Below are 13,139 nucleotides of genomic sequence, written 5' to 3' on the forward strand. Positions count from 1 at the left end.
CTATTCTGGGTAGCAGAGGAAGGATTTTGAGTAGTGAGGGGAATTAAGAGGAAAAATCATTACCCTGACTCTTAAAAACTAAGGCTTCTAAGAGTTGCCAGGATCCACATCATTGTAGCTTTGAGTTCTTTCCTAAACCGTACCATGAAAATGGGCCTGTATGTTGTATTTAAGTGCTTCTTGGGTGTTCACTCTCACCTGTTTTATCTTTCAGATGCATCTCTTTTATTGCATCTCTATTTTAGAATTCATTTAGGTTTGTTATTCCTTGTCTTAAGTGCCTCGGAGAGAATGGTTCTAGTCATATTATTGGTTTCTTGGGAAGGTAAACTTAAGTCTATAGCCTCTTTCCCTTGGTATCCCCCTGTCTTCTACCACCTGCCTCAGCCTCCACCTCCCAAATAATCAGGCTAGATAGGAGTGACAAGAGGCCAAGGAAATCCCCTAGAGACACAAGATTCTGGAGCTTTATTGTATAGAAACAGTGCAGAAGAGGAAGCCTTGTCATTCTTTTCTTGTTTAGACAATGCTAGTTTGTATTATTTTAGTTACTTCGGATTTTAAGAAGTTCTAGACTCATGGATGAATTTAGAATTGGAGAGTTATTTAGCAAATTCTATGGAGAACTCGCATCGAAAACAAAAGTACAGGATACAGGTGAGATGCATTCAAATGTTATTTTTAAGTATTTTAACAAATTGACTTTAAAAAATTAGTGTAAAACTTAATGTTTTTCTCTACTAAAGCATTTATATGTTTTACAGATGAATCCTTTTTGCTGAAAACAAACCCAAATGAAAATTGACAAAAACATGTGAATACTTCTGCTTCTGAAAGTTTAATCTTTATGAAATGATTTATTTTATTTTATTTTATTTTAAGTAGGCTTCACACCCAGTGTGAATCCATGACCCTGAGATTAAGAGTTGACAGCTCTACTGACTGAGCCAGCCAGGTGCCCCATGAAATGATTTCTTTAAGTAGAAAGCTCACCAAAAAAAAAGAAAAAGAAAACTCACAACACATATCAAATGTAACTTAGTTTATGATAGTAGATTGGCATAAAATTTATCAGGAAAGATTCTGATACATAAAACTAGATATTTCCTATGTCTTATTATGAAAATACTTTTGAACTAAATATTCTGTAATTTTGTTGTTCATACATTTTTGTTTATTTAAATGTAATTTTTGGCCTTATCTAAAATTTATTTTTCAGTTTTGGAAAAAATATATGAGCTTCTGGGAGTATTAGGTGAAGTTCATCCTAGTGAAATGATAAATAATTCAGAAAAACTGTTCCGGGCTTTTCTGGGTGAACTTAAAACCCAGGTATGGCGAACTGTATGCTCCTGTGCTCCCAAAGATTTGCTTGTGTTTTTTGCCTTTAACGAGAGCTTCTTTAAAACTCTCTCTTTTTTTTTTTTTAAGATGACATCAGCAATAAGAGAGCCCAAACTGCCTGTTCTGGCAGGGTGTCTGAAGGGCTTGTCTTCACTCATGTGTAACTTCACCAAATCCATGGAAGAAGGTATTGTTTGACTTCAGTTGATTTTCTTCTTAGTTCAAAAACTGTAATTCTAGGGGTGCCTGGATGGCTCAGTGGGTTAAAGCCTCTGCTTTCGGCTCAGGTCGTGGTCCCAGAGTCCTGGGATCGAGCCCTGCATTGGGCTCTCTGCTCAGTAGGGAGCCTGCTTCTCCCCTCTCTCTCTCTGCCTGCCTCTCTGCCTACTTGTGATCTCTGTCTGTCAAATAAATAAATAAAATCTTAAAAAAAAAAAACTGTAATTCTAAAATGAATTGCCTATTTATTTTTTTGGACTTTTAAGCCAGTTGTGGAATCACACACAGTTGTGACAAATAATATGGAGAGGTTCCTTTGTCCTTTACCCACTTTCTGCAGTGATGACCTCTATTATAACTAGTACAATAGCATGACCAGGGTATTGATATTGGTAAATCTACCAACCTTGTCCACATTTCACTAGTTTTATGTGTACACCTTTGCATGTATTTCATTCTCTGCAGTTTTATCATGTACAGATTTGTGTATGAACGACCATAGTCAAGATACTAAACACCATCACCATAAGCCCTCCAGCTATCCTTTTATAGCCACAGCCACCTTTCTTCCCTACCACAGCCCTCCATCCACCCCAAACCACTTCTTTTTGACTTGTGAGTGTGCTGCTAGCAACTGCGAATATCTGTTGGAGTTCCTGCTTTTGTTTTTTGAGGGATATGCCCAGAAGTGGAATCACTGGATTATATGCTAATTCTGTGTTTAAATTTTGCCATGTTGTTTTCCAGAGCAGCTACAACAATTTTATATTCTCACCAACAATGCATAAGGATTCCAGTTACTCCATATTCTTGCCAATACTTGATATTTTCTTGTTTTTGATAATAGCCATCATAATGGGTGTGAAGTGGTATATCATTGTGGTTTTCATTTCATTTTCCTTATGACTAGTGATGTTGAGTGGCTTTTCATGTGCTTATTGGCTATTTACATATTTTCTTTGGAGAAATGTAATTTAAGTTCTTTGCCCAATTTTTTAATGGGATCATTTGACTTTGTTTTGAGTTGTAGGAGTTCTTTAGGTATTCGTTTATCAATTCCTTACCAAATACGTGATGTGTGAGTGTTTTCTCCCATTTTAAAGTTTGCCTTTATGTCCTTTGATGTGTAAAGGTTTTTTATTTTGATGAAGTCTATCTATTTTTTCTTTTGTTGCCGTGTTTTTGTCATGTCCATGAAATCATTGCCAAATCACTTTTGAATTGTTTATGTGCCTATGTAAAAATTTACTTGGGGTGTATATTTGTGTTTGTTCTATTTCTCAAGTTCTCTATTCTGTTCCATTGGTCTATGTATATATCCCTCTGCCAACAGCACACTATCTTTTTGACTATAATTATACAGTAAGCATTAATGTCGAGTAAAGCCCTCCTATTTTATTCTTTTTCAAAAGAACTGCTTTTTGTTTGTTTGTTTTTTTAAGATTTTATTCATTTATTTGTCAGAGAGAGAGCACGCACAAGCAGGGGGAGTGGCAGGCAGAGGGAGAAGCAGGCTCCCCACTGAGTAAGGAGCCTGATGTGGAACTCAGTCCCAGGACCCTGGGATCATGTCCTGAGCCAAAGGCAGACACTTCACCGACTGAACCACCCAGGTGTCCCCAAAAGAACTGCCGTTGAAATAATTTATTTACTTATTTTTTAAAATATTTATTTATTTGGTAGAGAGAGCAAGAGAGAGGGAGCACAACCGGTGGGGGCAGGGGGAAAAGGAGAGGCAGAGGGAGAAGCAGACCACCCCTTGAGCAGGGAGCCTGACTGGGGCTCGATCCCAGGACCCCAGGATTATGACCTGAGCCAAAGGCAGAGGGTTTACTGACTGAGCCACCTAGGTGCCCCATGAAATCATTTAAGTGCTATCCTTTTCCATGTATATTCTAGAATAAGTTTGTGTCTACAAAACACTTTCCTTGAATTTTGATAGTCCGTGCATTACACCTGTATATTAATCAGGAGAGAACTGACATCTTTGCTATGCTAAATTTTCCAATCCATAAATACAATTTATCTCTCCATTTATTTAGGTTTATTTAGGTTTATTTATTTGTTCTTTGATTTATTCCATCAACATTTTGTAATTCTTAGGATACAGATTCTTGCCTATGAATTTTAAAGTTTGTTTAATATGCTTTTCTTTATAGTTATAATGTTTCCTTGTAATATCTCAAAATTAAAGTTTTAGAGGATAGTCTAGCTAGGATGGCATTGTATGCATTATGAAATTCATTTCTTTTTAAAAGGCAATGAAAACTTTTAACCCTAAAAGATTCTTTAAATGGCAAAAAATCCTCTATTTGCTATTTCTTACCATTTCTATTCAAGTAATTGCCAAATTTTTCTACTTCCTGTGTGTTTGCTTTAGTTAAGTTGAAACTTATGAAATACCAATATCCAGTATTTTTATATTCCAACATCCATTGATTTTTTTTTTTTTTAAAGATTTTATATATGTATTTGACAGAGATCACAAGTAGGCAGGGAGGCAGGCAGAGAGAAAGAGAAGTAGGCTCCCGCCGAGCAGAGAGCCTGATGTGAGGCTCAATCCCAGGACTCTGGGATCATGACCTGAGCTGAAGGCAGAGGCTATAACCCACTGAGCCACCCAGGTGACCATCCAATGATTTTTGACCTACATAAACAGCATGTTTCAACCTAATATTTTTACTCATCCCTCTATTGCTTACCAAGGATGTTGTAATAGCTCTCTGTGATTTCTCGTCTCTTGTTTTCTCTCTCATCTGTCCCATATTCTGTTACCAGCTTCCCATTTCATCAGGTTCTTGCTCACAGAACACCCATTTGAAACTTTAATGATTTCTCTTAGATCACTTCCTCTGGCTTCTGTGTTCTGTTACGGTACTTCCTACGATGTATTTTTAATTTAGCAGGTTTTATGTTTATTTCTGTCACTTGCACCTGCTTGCAGGTGATGTTGTTGATTTGTCTTTGTATTTGCGTTTGGTATTAATTGATATTCAGTGAACACGTATAGTCTAAGAAAAATAACAGCACTTTTTGCTCATTTACCATGTGCTAAAGACTATTCTAGAATAGTTGCAAGGCAAATTCCAGTAATAGCTCTCTAAGATGAGTAATAATATCTATGTTTCTAGATTAGGAAACTAGAACTAAGACATTACTTGCCCAAAGTCACAAAACTGATGTGGTAGCAGAGTAATGGCTCCTAGTGATGTCCTCATTCTAATCCCCTGAACCCTGTGGAAAAGGAACACAGCCCTGCTGACACCCCCCCCTTTTTTTTAACATATAATGTATTATTTGTTTCAGGGGTACGGGTCCATGATCCATCAGTCTTACACAATTCACAGCGCTCACCATAGCACATACCCTCCCCAATGTCCCATCACCCAGCCACCCTATCCCTCCCACTGCTCTCCACTCCAGCAACCCTTAGTTTCCTGAGATTAAGAGTGTCTTATGGTTTGTCTCCCTCTCTGGTTTCATCCCATTTCATTTTTTCCCCTTCTTCCCCTATGATCCTTTCTCAAATTCCACGTATCGGTGAGATCATATGATAACTGACACCCTGATTTTACCTCAGTGAGACCCATTTCAGATTTCTCATCTCCAGAACTTTATAGTAACAAATTTATATTTTTTAAGCCACCCACTTTGTGATAGTTACAACAGCAGTAGTAAATCATATAACCAAAAAGTGGTAAAACTTTTTGATAGTTTTCCTGTCATCCCATAATCCTGTGACATCAAGCACTAAAAACTAATACTAATGTTTTCATTCATACAGTATGTGTTTCTTGGGTGCCCTCTATCTAAAGAATGATGAATTACGTGTTAGATTCATTGATCAGAATCATCAGATTCCTACCGTCATGAACTCAGTTTAGTAGAGGAAACACAATAAATAGATGAACAAGGTATTACAGAGTTCAGGGTTCAATGATGCAAACAGGTTGGGTACAGTGAAAGGAATATCAGAGTGTGGAGAGGGTAGAGAATATATGTAGCCTCCTGGTTCTTTGTGAGGAGGCAACAAGAACCTAAGGAGGTCTGCAGGATGGCAAGGAGACAGCTGGGAAGGAGCTCAGAAGAGCATGCTAGGTAAAGGGACCAGTAAGTACCCAGGCCTCAAGCCTAGCCAGCACACAGTGGTCAGAAGGGTTCAAGAGAACTGGCGTGTCTAGAGCACAGTGGCACACAGAGAGTGCCTAGGGAGAGATTGCGCAGGATATGGGGTCAGTGTGTGAGGGCATTCCAAGCTAGAGTTTTATTCCTAATGGAATGAGAAACCGTATTTTTTCTCTAATGAATAGGTTTGGGCTAGTTGATGTTCTGCAGGGGTATACCTGACTGCTACTGGATGTAAGATTTGTTTTGGTACAGGATTGAGAAACTTTGCTCTTGAGTGTGGTGCAGTGGTGTTTAAGTTGGGTGGGGCAGGTTTCAGACAAAACCTGGCTTTTGTTTTGGACATGTTTAGCCATAGATTCTGTACAATATCTCAGCTTAGATGTTAAGGGTACAGTTGTATATGTGAGACTGGATCTTGCAGGAGAAATTAGACTTTAAGATACAAGTTTGGAAGTTTTCAGCATAGAGGTAATATGTGAAACTGTGGGTGTGAGCAAGTTTAGCTGGGGAGCAGGTGCAGAGAGGGGGCAAGGATGTAATGTGCTTTGCTCTGGGTAGAGTCTCAGTGCAAAGCCACCAGAGTGGCCCCAACTGCAGTGTGGGTCCACGAAGGTTCATTTGAGTGTTAGAAGACAAGCTGGACAGAGCAGATTAAGGGTTTAGTAGGGGGAAGACAAGGTGGAACGGAAGGGAGGAAGTGGAGGCTATCTGCAGAAAACCCTTTAGAGAAATCTTAACAGAGGAGACCAAAGACATGTATAGCTGAAGGGAGACAAGGTGATAAGAGAGGTTTTTTAGAAGTAAATACCAGAATCTGTACACTTATGTTCCTAGCAATATTATCTATAATAGTTAAAAGGGAGTAATAACCTAAGTGTCCATCAGCAGTTGAATGGATAAACAAGTTAGTATATCATTCAACAGAATATTACTCAGCCTTAAAAAAGGAAGGAAATACTGTCCTATGCTACAACATGTGGATTAGAGGACATTATGCTAAGTGTGGCAAGCCAGTCAGAAAGGTATAAATACTGAATGAGGTAGCAGGAACAGGGAAGTTTATAGGTTCAGAAAGTAGAATCAAGGTTGCCAGGGGCTGGGGGTCAGGAGAATTCATGTTTAATGGGTACAGCCTTTCTGTAGGGGATGACGAAAATGTTTTGGGTAGAGATAATGGTGGTCAGTACACAACAATGTAAATGTATTTAACCCCACCGAACTGTACACTTACACATGGTTAACATGGTAAATACTATTACATATTTTACCACAATAAAAAAGTAAATACAAGAGCATGCTTGTCGAGATGGTCCACTAGAAAGCAGAGATGGACATAACAGACAGTGGGAGGCAGAATCTGGGAAAGGTCACGAAGGCAGTGTCCATTCCCACTACTGAGAGCTCAGGCCGTTACATTCCTGCACCTCACTGTGTTCACCTGAGTCCACCCATTCTAAACCAACTGTGTGCTGGCAGGTACCTCATGCCCTTGAGTCTGTACACCTGTGTCTACATAGTCACTTTCTATTAGTATTAGAATGACCTTTTTTTTTAAATTTGTTCCCATTCTTTTAGGCCCAGCTCAATGCTGCCGTTGTCTTTAAAGCCTGCCTTGAATACTAATAGCCAAAAGAAACCTCTCCTTATATTAGATACAAGGAGCTTTTAAGTTATCTCTTTTATGGCATTATTCTACAGACATGCTGACCTCTGACCCCTTTTCCCTCTATCTTCTTTCCCAGTTGGGCTCTGTTTTTAAATATATCAGTCCTTTAGATTAAAGTAAACAATTTTTGAGCCTCTGCTGTTTGCAAGTCACTGTTAACAAGGGTAGAGAACTTAGTGATGAGTAAAGCTTAATTTCTGGACAGCTGCAGTGAATACTGGTGGGAGACAGTTAAATAATTGTGATGTCTGTCAGGTCAGGATAAGAGTCTTGGGATATACTTGCATAGCGGTTTTATCTTTAGGTGACAAGTTCACTAAGGTCAAAGATGATATTTTATTCATGTTTGTAATTTGGTGTACTATGTGCTAAATAAAAGCCTGGCAGCGTAAGGATAATGATCATGTGCTTGGCCTTCTATAATCCTCCATACAATTCTCAAAGAGGCTATATAGTGTCCCTTTTTATAGATAAGAAAATTGAAGCCCTGAGAGATTACCTAATAGAACTTGTAAGTGATGAGGTGGAATTGAAACTCATGTCCTTGTTACACATTCTCTTCTTACTTTACTATGGTAATAACTTCAGCAGTCATAGCTTGCAACTCATCAGCTGAAATGAATGATAGAAGATGTGATTCCTGCATTTGAGCTGTATGAAATAAAGCTGTTTGTTGTAAAGCATTTGTGAGGTTTGTCAGATGATACTGTTGGGATTTGTAATGGAGGCTTCTTTTTGTTTTTTTCCCAGATCCCCAGACTTCAAGGGAGATTTTTGATTTTGCACTAAAGGCAATTCGTCCCCAGGTGGGATTATTATTACTCTAATTCTTTCATTGCTGAGACTTGAAATTGTTGAACATTGATGGTAAATTTTTTTTTTTTAAATAGATTGACCTGAAGAGATATGCGGTACCCTTAGGTAAGATTGTATATTTAACAAGATGGAATATTTCAGATTTTTAAATTAATGTCTTGAGTAAACTTTTGCTTAAACTGTGAGTGAGCATATGCATGATAATGTCTCTGATGTTTCATGTACAGTTACTTACAGGGAGGCTCTTGGAGACTTTCTTTTTAGAGTACAAACTGGTTAGATGGTCACACTTAGAATACATGATTTAAAAAAAAAATTACTTTAGAGCATCTTTTATGGGATCCAGAGTGTTTGATACTGACTTTATCTAAACCCTGATCCTACTCCCGAACTTTGTTTTGGGGGACATTGGCCTATTGATTTAATTATTAATAATCGCACCTCAGATAAACCTCATTGGCTACGATACTACCACTGCGCAAAGCTTGGCCTATTGATTCAAATGAAGGTTGGTGGTGTTAGAACTCTGATCAAGATCCCTAAGTTATTATAGTATAATGATAGTGGATCTTCATGAACAGTTTTAGTTTTTATATATACTTAAAGCTTTCTTAGTTTTTTATTTTGCTATCTATTGTTCTATTTTAAATATCATGGTTTTTGCAATTTCAGCTGGCTTATGCTTATTTACCCTGCATGCATCTCAGTTTAGCACCTGCCTTCTGGACAACTACGTTTCTTTATTTGAAGTATTGTCAAAATGGTGTAGCCATACAAATGTAGAATTGAAAAAAGCTGCACATTCAGCTCTGGAATCTTTTCTGAAACAGGTATTCAACTTCTATTTAAAAGTATTTTTTCCATGCAAAAAATTAAATTTCAGTTTTGTGCGTGCACATTTGAAAAATGAATAGAGGTTGATCTATTAGCTTCTGTAGTACTTAAATTAAAAAGCTTGATTATTAATCAGCCACATGGGTGGCATCAGGACTGAAAGAAAGGTAGGAAGATATCAGATCTGATCATAGCCACAGAGCCAAGACTGAGGGAGTCTAACGGGCATGAGATACGGCAATGATGAGGTAGAAGGAAGGAAGGCTGGGGAGTCAGGGATTTTGGAGCCAGGTGCAGCCATGTGGGGGTGAGGAAACATTTCCTGAGAGGTGAGGGCCCGCTGTCATATTAAGATGTTTGTGTTCCACCTTACTTCAAGAAAAAGAAGAATCCATTTGCCCTTGTGTATTTTCCATCTAGTTAGGTTGTGATTGTAGAATTGAGAATGCTAGAGGGAATGTACTTGTGGGTCTGAACATTCAAAGGTGTCTAGAAATACCTGCTGTTTAGGCCAGGTGTTACGGAGTTAGGCTGGTTGAGTTGTTTCTGTTGGAAAACTCTTTAAGATTCACCAAAAGTTTGTGGCAGTTAAATGGAGTTAAATTTACAAACTATTCCATGAAGACCTATCTGAACTGTTGCAGTATCCCGTTGCAGGGATATACACAGAATGTTTATAGACATTTGGATTGTTTCCAACTTGGGGCTATTTTAATTAAAATAGTTAAGAACATTGTGATGAAGTGTGTTTGTGGACATATGCTTTCACTTTTCTTGGGTAAAAGCCTAGAAGTGTAATTTCTGGGTCATACGGTAGAAATAAACTATAAGAAACTGCTGAACTCTTTTCAAGCTGGTTGCACCAGTTTAATTCCCACTAGCATTGCATGGGAGTTTCTGTCAGCCCATATCCTCATCAACACAAGGTATTGTTGGTCTTTTTAATTTTATCTCTCTCATGGGTGTATGATGTTACCTTACTGTGGTTATAATTTGAATTTCCATGGTGACTGTTGATAATGATCTCTTTTCCTATATTTAGTAGCCTTCTTATATTTTGTGAGGTATTCATTCAGATATTTTGCTTATTTTAAAATTAGGTTGTATGTCTTTTTATAAATGAGTTGTGAGGGTTCTCTACATCATTGGGATACAAGTCTTTTTCTAAAAATATTGCAAATAATTTCTATGGCATCTTTGAAAAAGCAGATATTTTCTTAGCAGCATCTTTGAAAGAGCAGATGTTTTAAAGTTTAAGTCCAGTTTACCAGTTTTCCAACCTGTTTTCCTTTCCATGTCCTAAGAAATTTTTGCCTATCTCATAGTCATAGAGATTTTCTCCTAGTTTTCTTCAAGAAGTCTTAGAGTTACAGTTTTATAGTCTGTAGTCCATTTTGAATTGGTTTTTGTGTACAATATAAAGTAAGGGTTGGAAGTTGATTTTTCCCTCCTAATTTTAGCCGTGAGCATCATTTGTTGAAAAGACTCTTCTTTCCCCAGTGACTTACCTCTGTATCTTTTTCAAAAAAGCAATTGATAGGTTTATTTGGTAGGACTCTCTATTTTGTTCCATTCATCTGTCCTTACATCAGTACCTCAAGGTCTTGGCTATTCTAGCTTTATGTTAAGTGTTGAAATTAAGTGGTGGATGTCTTCCAGCTTCTTTCTTTTCCAATATTATTTTGACTATTGTATGTAAATTTAAAAATTGTTTCTGAGGGAAAGAAATTTTTCATAGATTTCTATAAAGTTCTTATAAATATTGTAGGATAGCAGCATAGAATTCAAAAAAATGCAGAAGGGTACAAAGAAGACTATAAAATCTGAAATCCTGCCATTAAGGAAAAAAAAAGAATCACCATTTTAGTAGCATTGCTCCTAGACCTCCCCCTCTCTTTCTCTGTTCCTTACTCTCTCCTTCTTTCTCTCCCACCTTACCTCCTTTCATTTCATTTCTTCTCAAGGAATATTCATAATTTCTGTGACTTTATGATTTTTCCATTGTGTTGGATATGTTTTCCTTATAGTGCATTGAGAGCTGCATGATTAATTTGTAATGGCAACATAACTGATAAAATTATATTTAAGTCATATTTATATTTGTCCTCTGCTGTTGGATAATTCTTTGCAACTTTTTGCTACTATATGCAGAGAACAATTTGATAATAATACATAAAAAGAATGTTTGCTGAAAACATAATAATCAAAATTAGAAACAATTTATAAATTATAAACATTATAGTATATTCATAAAGTGAAAAGCTATTCTGTGATTAAGTAAGTTGGTGGTGTTTCCTAACATCTTGAGGAACATGTTCCTGATACACTTGTGAAGAAGGAAATTTTGAGGCAGTATGTATGATACCCCATTCTTCTAAAATAAATGGGGTTTCATGCAGGCTGAGGGTATGTATATTGGGAGGTTGACTGTGAAAGGTGGATACCTTTTTTCTGCCTTTGATAATTATCTAGATTCTTTCCTTACTTGTCTTTGTGGACAGTCTTTATGCTGAAATTAGGAATGATTTTTTGAACGTTTGTATTAGTTCTTACATTTAGGTTATTGTCACAGTATGGTAGATAGAGATCAGCTTGCTTCTCAGAGTACTTTTTTCCCTTGCCTCACCTCATTCAAGCTTTACAATTTGTAGCTTACTTTTTTGAAAGATGAGATGCTTGTGTTTCTTTCCGATTGTAAGTCCTGAGCTCTGTTTTGTGTGTTACTCTACTGAGACATTGAGTCTTTTAATTCTAAACTCGCTAGCCGCTGGGACTACACAACTCTACACCATGTTATGAGTTACAGAAAAGCTCTAACTATGCTTTCTGCTTCATCGGGGAGCCTAAATTCAAAACCTGGTTTTTGTGCATGTCTTCCTGCATTGGCATGGTCTCTTTCAGTGCCTTTCTCTAGGAAAAATACATCACATGTAATAAGGAGAGTGTCTTTTCTCAACTTGATGCATACTAAGTAAATTGAAACGTAATTCTTTATCAATAAAAGTGATTGTGTAGAATTATAACAATGCATTGATAATATCTAATTAAATAATTCTAGCCTTTTTACATTTTAATAGATTCCTTTGTTTTGCTATTAAATATTTCTAAAAACTAAATATTATGCAATTGCAGATTTCTTTTATGGTGGCAAAAGATGCGGAAATGCATAAAAGTAAGCTACAGTACTTTATGGAGCAATTCTATGGAATCATCAGGAACATGGATTCAAACAGCAAAGATTTATCCATTGCAATTCGTGGATATGGACTTTTTGCAGGAGTATGGCTCATTGATTTATTCTTTTTAGTTTCATTTTGAGTGTTTAAAGGAATATAATTTATTGCATTTTTGAATAGCATCTCACACTTGTGACAATATTGTTGTTACTTGCTTTGTTTTGTTGTTAACTTGTTTATTCAATCCCAGCTATGTACTAGGATTCTGTATACATACTATCTCAAATTTTCATAACTCTCCTACAGGCTTTTAGGACTATTGTTCCAGTTTACAAATGAGGAAACTGAGACAGAGAGAAATTAGGTAATTGTCAAAGGACACTCAGTTAATAATTGACAGAGCCAAGATGTAAATTCAAGCTAGATTAGATCGAAGGTCCAATCTGAAAACTTGAAACACCATGTTTTTTCTACTGTGCTATGCTATCCTTTATTTATGAAGTAAAATTATAGTTGGTGTCACTCAGTGTTTTAGAAAGAGATGTTCTTATGACAGAAGTGTATTTAAGAATATGGATGGGGTGCCTGGGTGGCTCAGTCAGTTGAGTGTCTGACCCTTGATTTCCGCTTAGGTCATGATCTCAGGGTTGTGAGATGGAACCCCATGTTAGGCTCTGTGTTAGGTGTGGAACCTGCCCAAGATTCTCTTTCTCCCTCTCCCCGCTTCTCTGTCACTCCTCCTCCTCTCTAAAAAACCAAAATAAGCATAGAAAAAGAATATTGATAATAACTATAGATATTTCCCTCTTAGTGGATCTCTGCGACTTCTACCTTACAGAATAAATTACTTGCTACCTCTCTACAAGAGCTACCCGTCAGTGTCTACTCCCTTTTTCCAGGGAGCAGAGTCCCTGTTCCCAGCTTTCTACTCACTACTGATTCCATTTCTGATCATT

General features: G+C 37.1%; 1 protein-coding gene across 2 annotated transcripts in view; it reads left to right on the top strand.

Annotated features, from left to right (window-relative positions):
• LOC111155445 (protein kinase, DNA-activated, catalytic polypeptide) overlaps nt 1-13,139 on the top strand; it is a 222,726-nt gene that overhangs the window by 4,470 nt on the left and 205,117 nt on the right. For both annotated transcript variants that reach the window (XM_022515606.1, XM_022515607.1), the window contains exons 5-11: nt 549-657; nt 1,220-1,332; nt 1,432-1,531; nt 8,108-8,163; nt 8,248-8,278; nt 8,846-9,003; nt 12,140-12,286. In XM_022515606.1, coding sequence (XP_022371314.1) covers nt 549-657; nt 1,220-1,332; nt 1,432-1,531; nt 8,108-8,163; nt 8,248-8,278; nt 8,846-9,003; nt 12,140-12,286 — 714 coding nt within the window. The remainder of the gene's footprint in view (nt 1-548; nt 658-1,219; nt 1,333-1,431; nt 1,532-8,107; nt 8,164-8,247; nt 8,279-8,845; nt 9,004-12,139; nt 12,287-13,139) is intronic.

Source organism: Enhydra lutris, unplaced genomic scaffold (assembly GCF_002288905.1).
Source record: "Enhydra lutris kenyoni isolate GAN:26980312 unplaced genomic scaffold, ASM228890v2 scaffoldscaffold41, whole genome shotgun sequence".
Taxonomy (NCBI): Eukaryota; Metazoa; Chordata; class Mammalia; order Carnivora; family Mustelidae; genus Enhydra; species Enhydra lutris.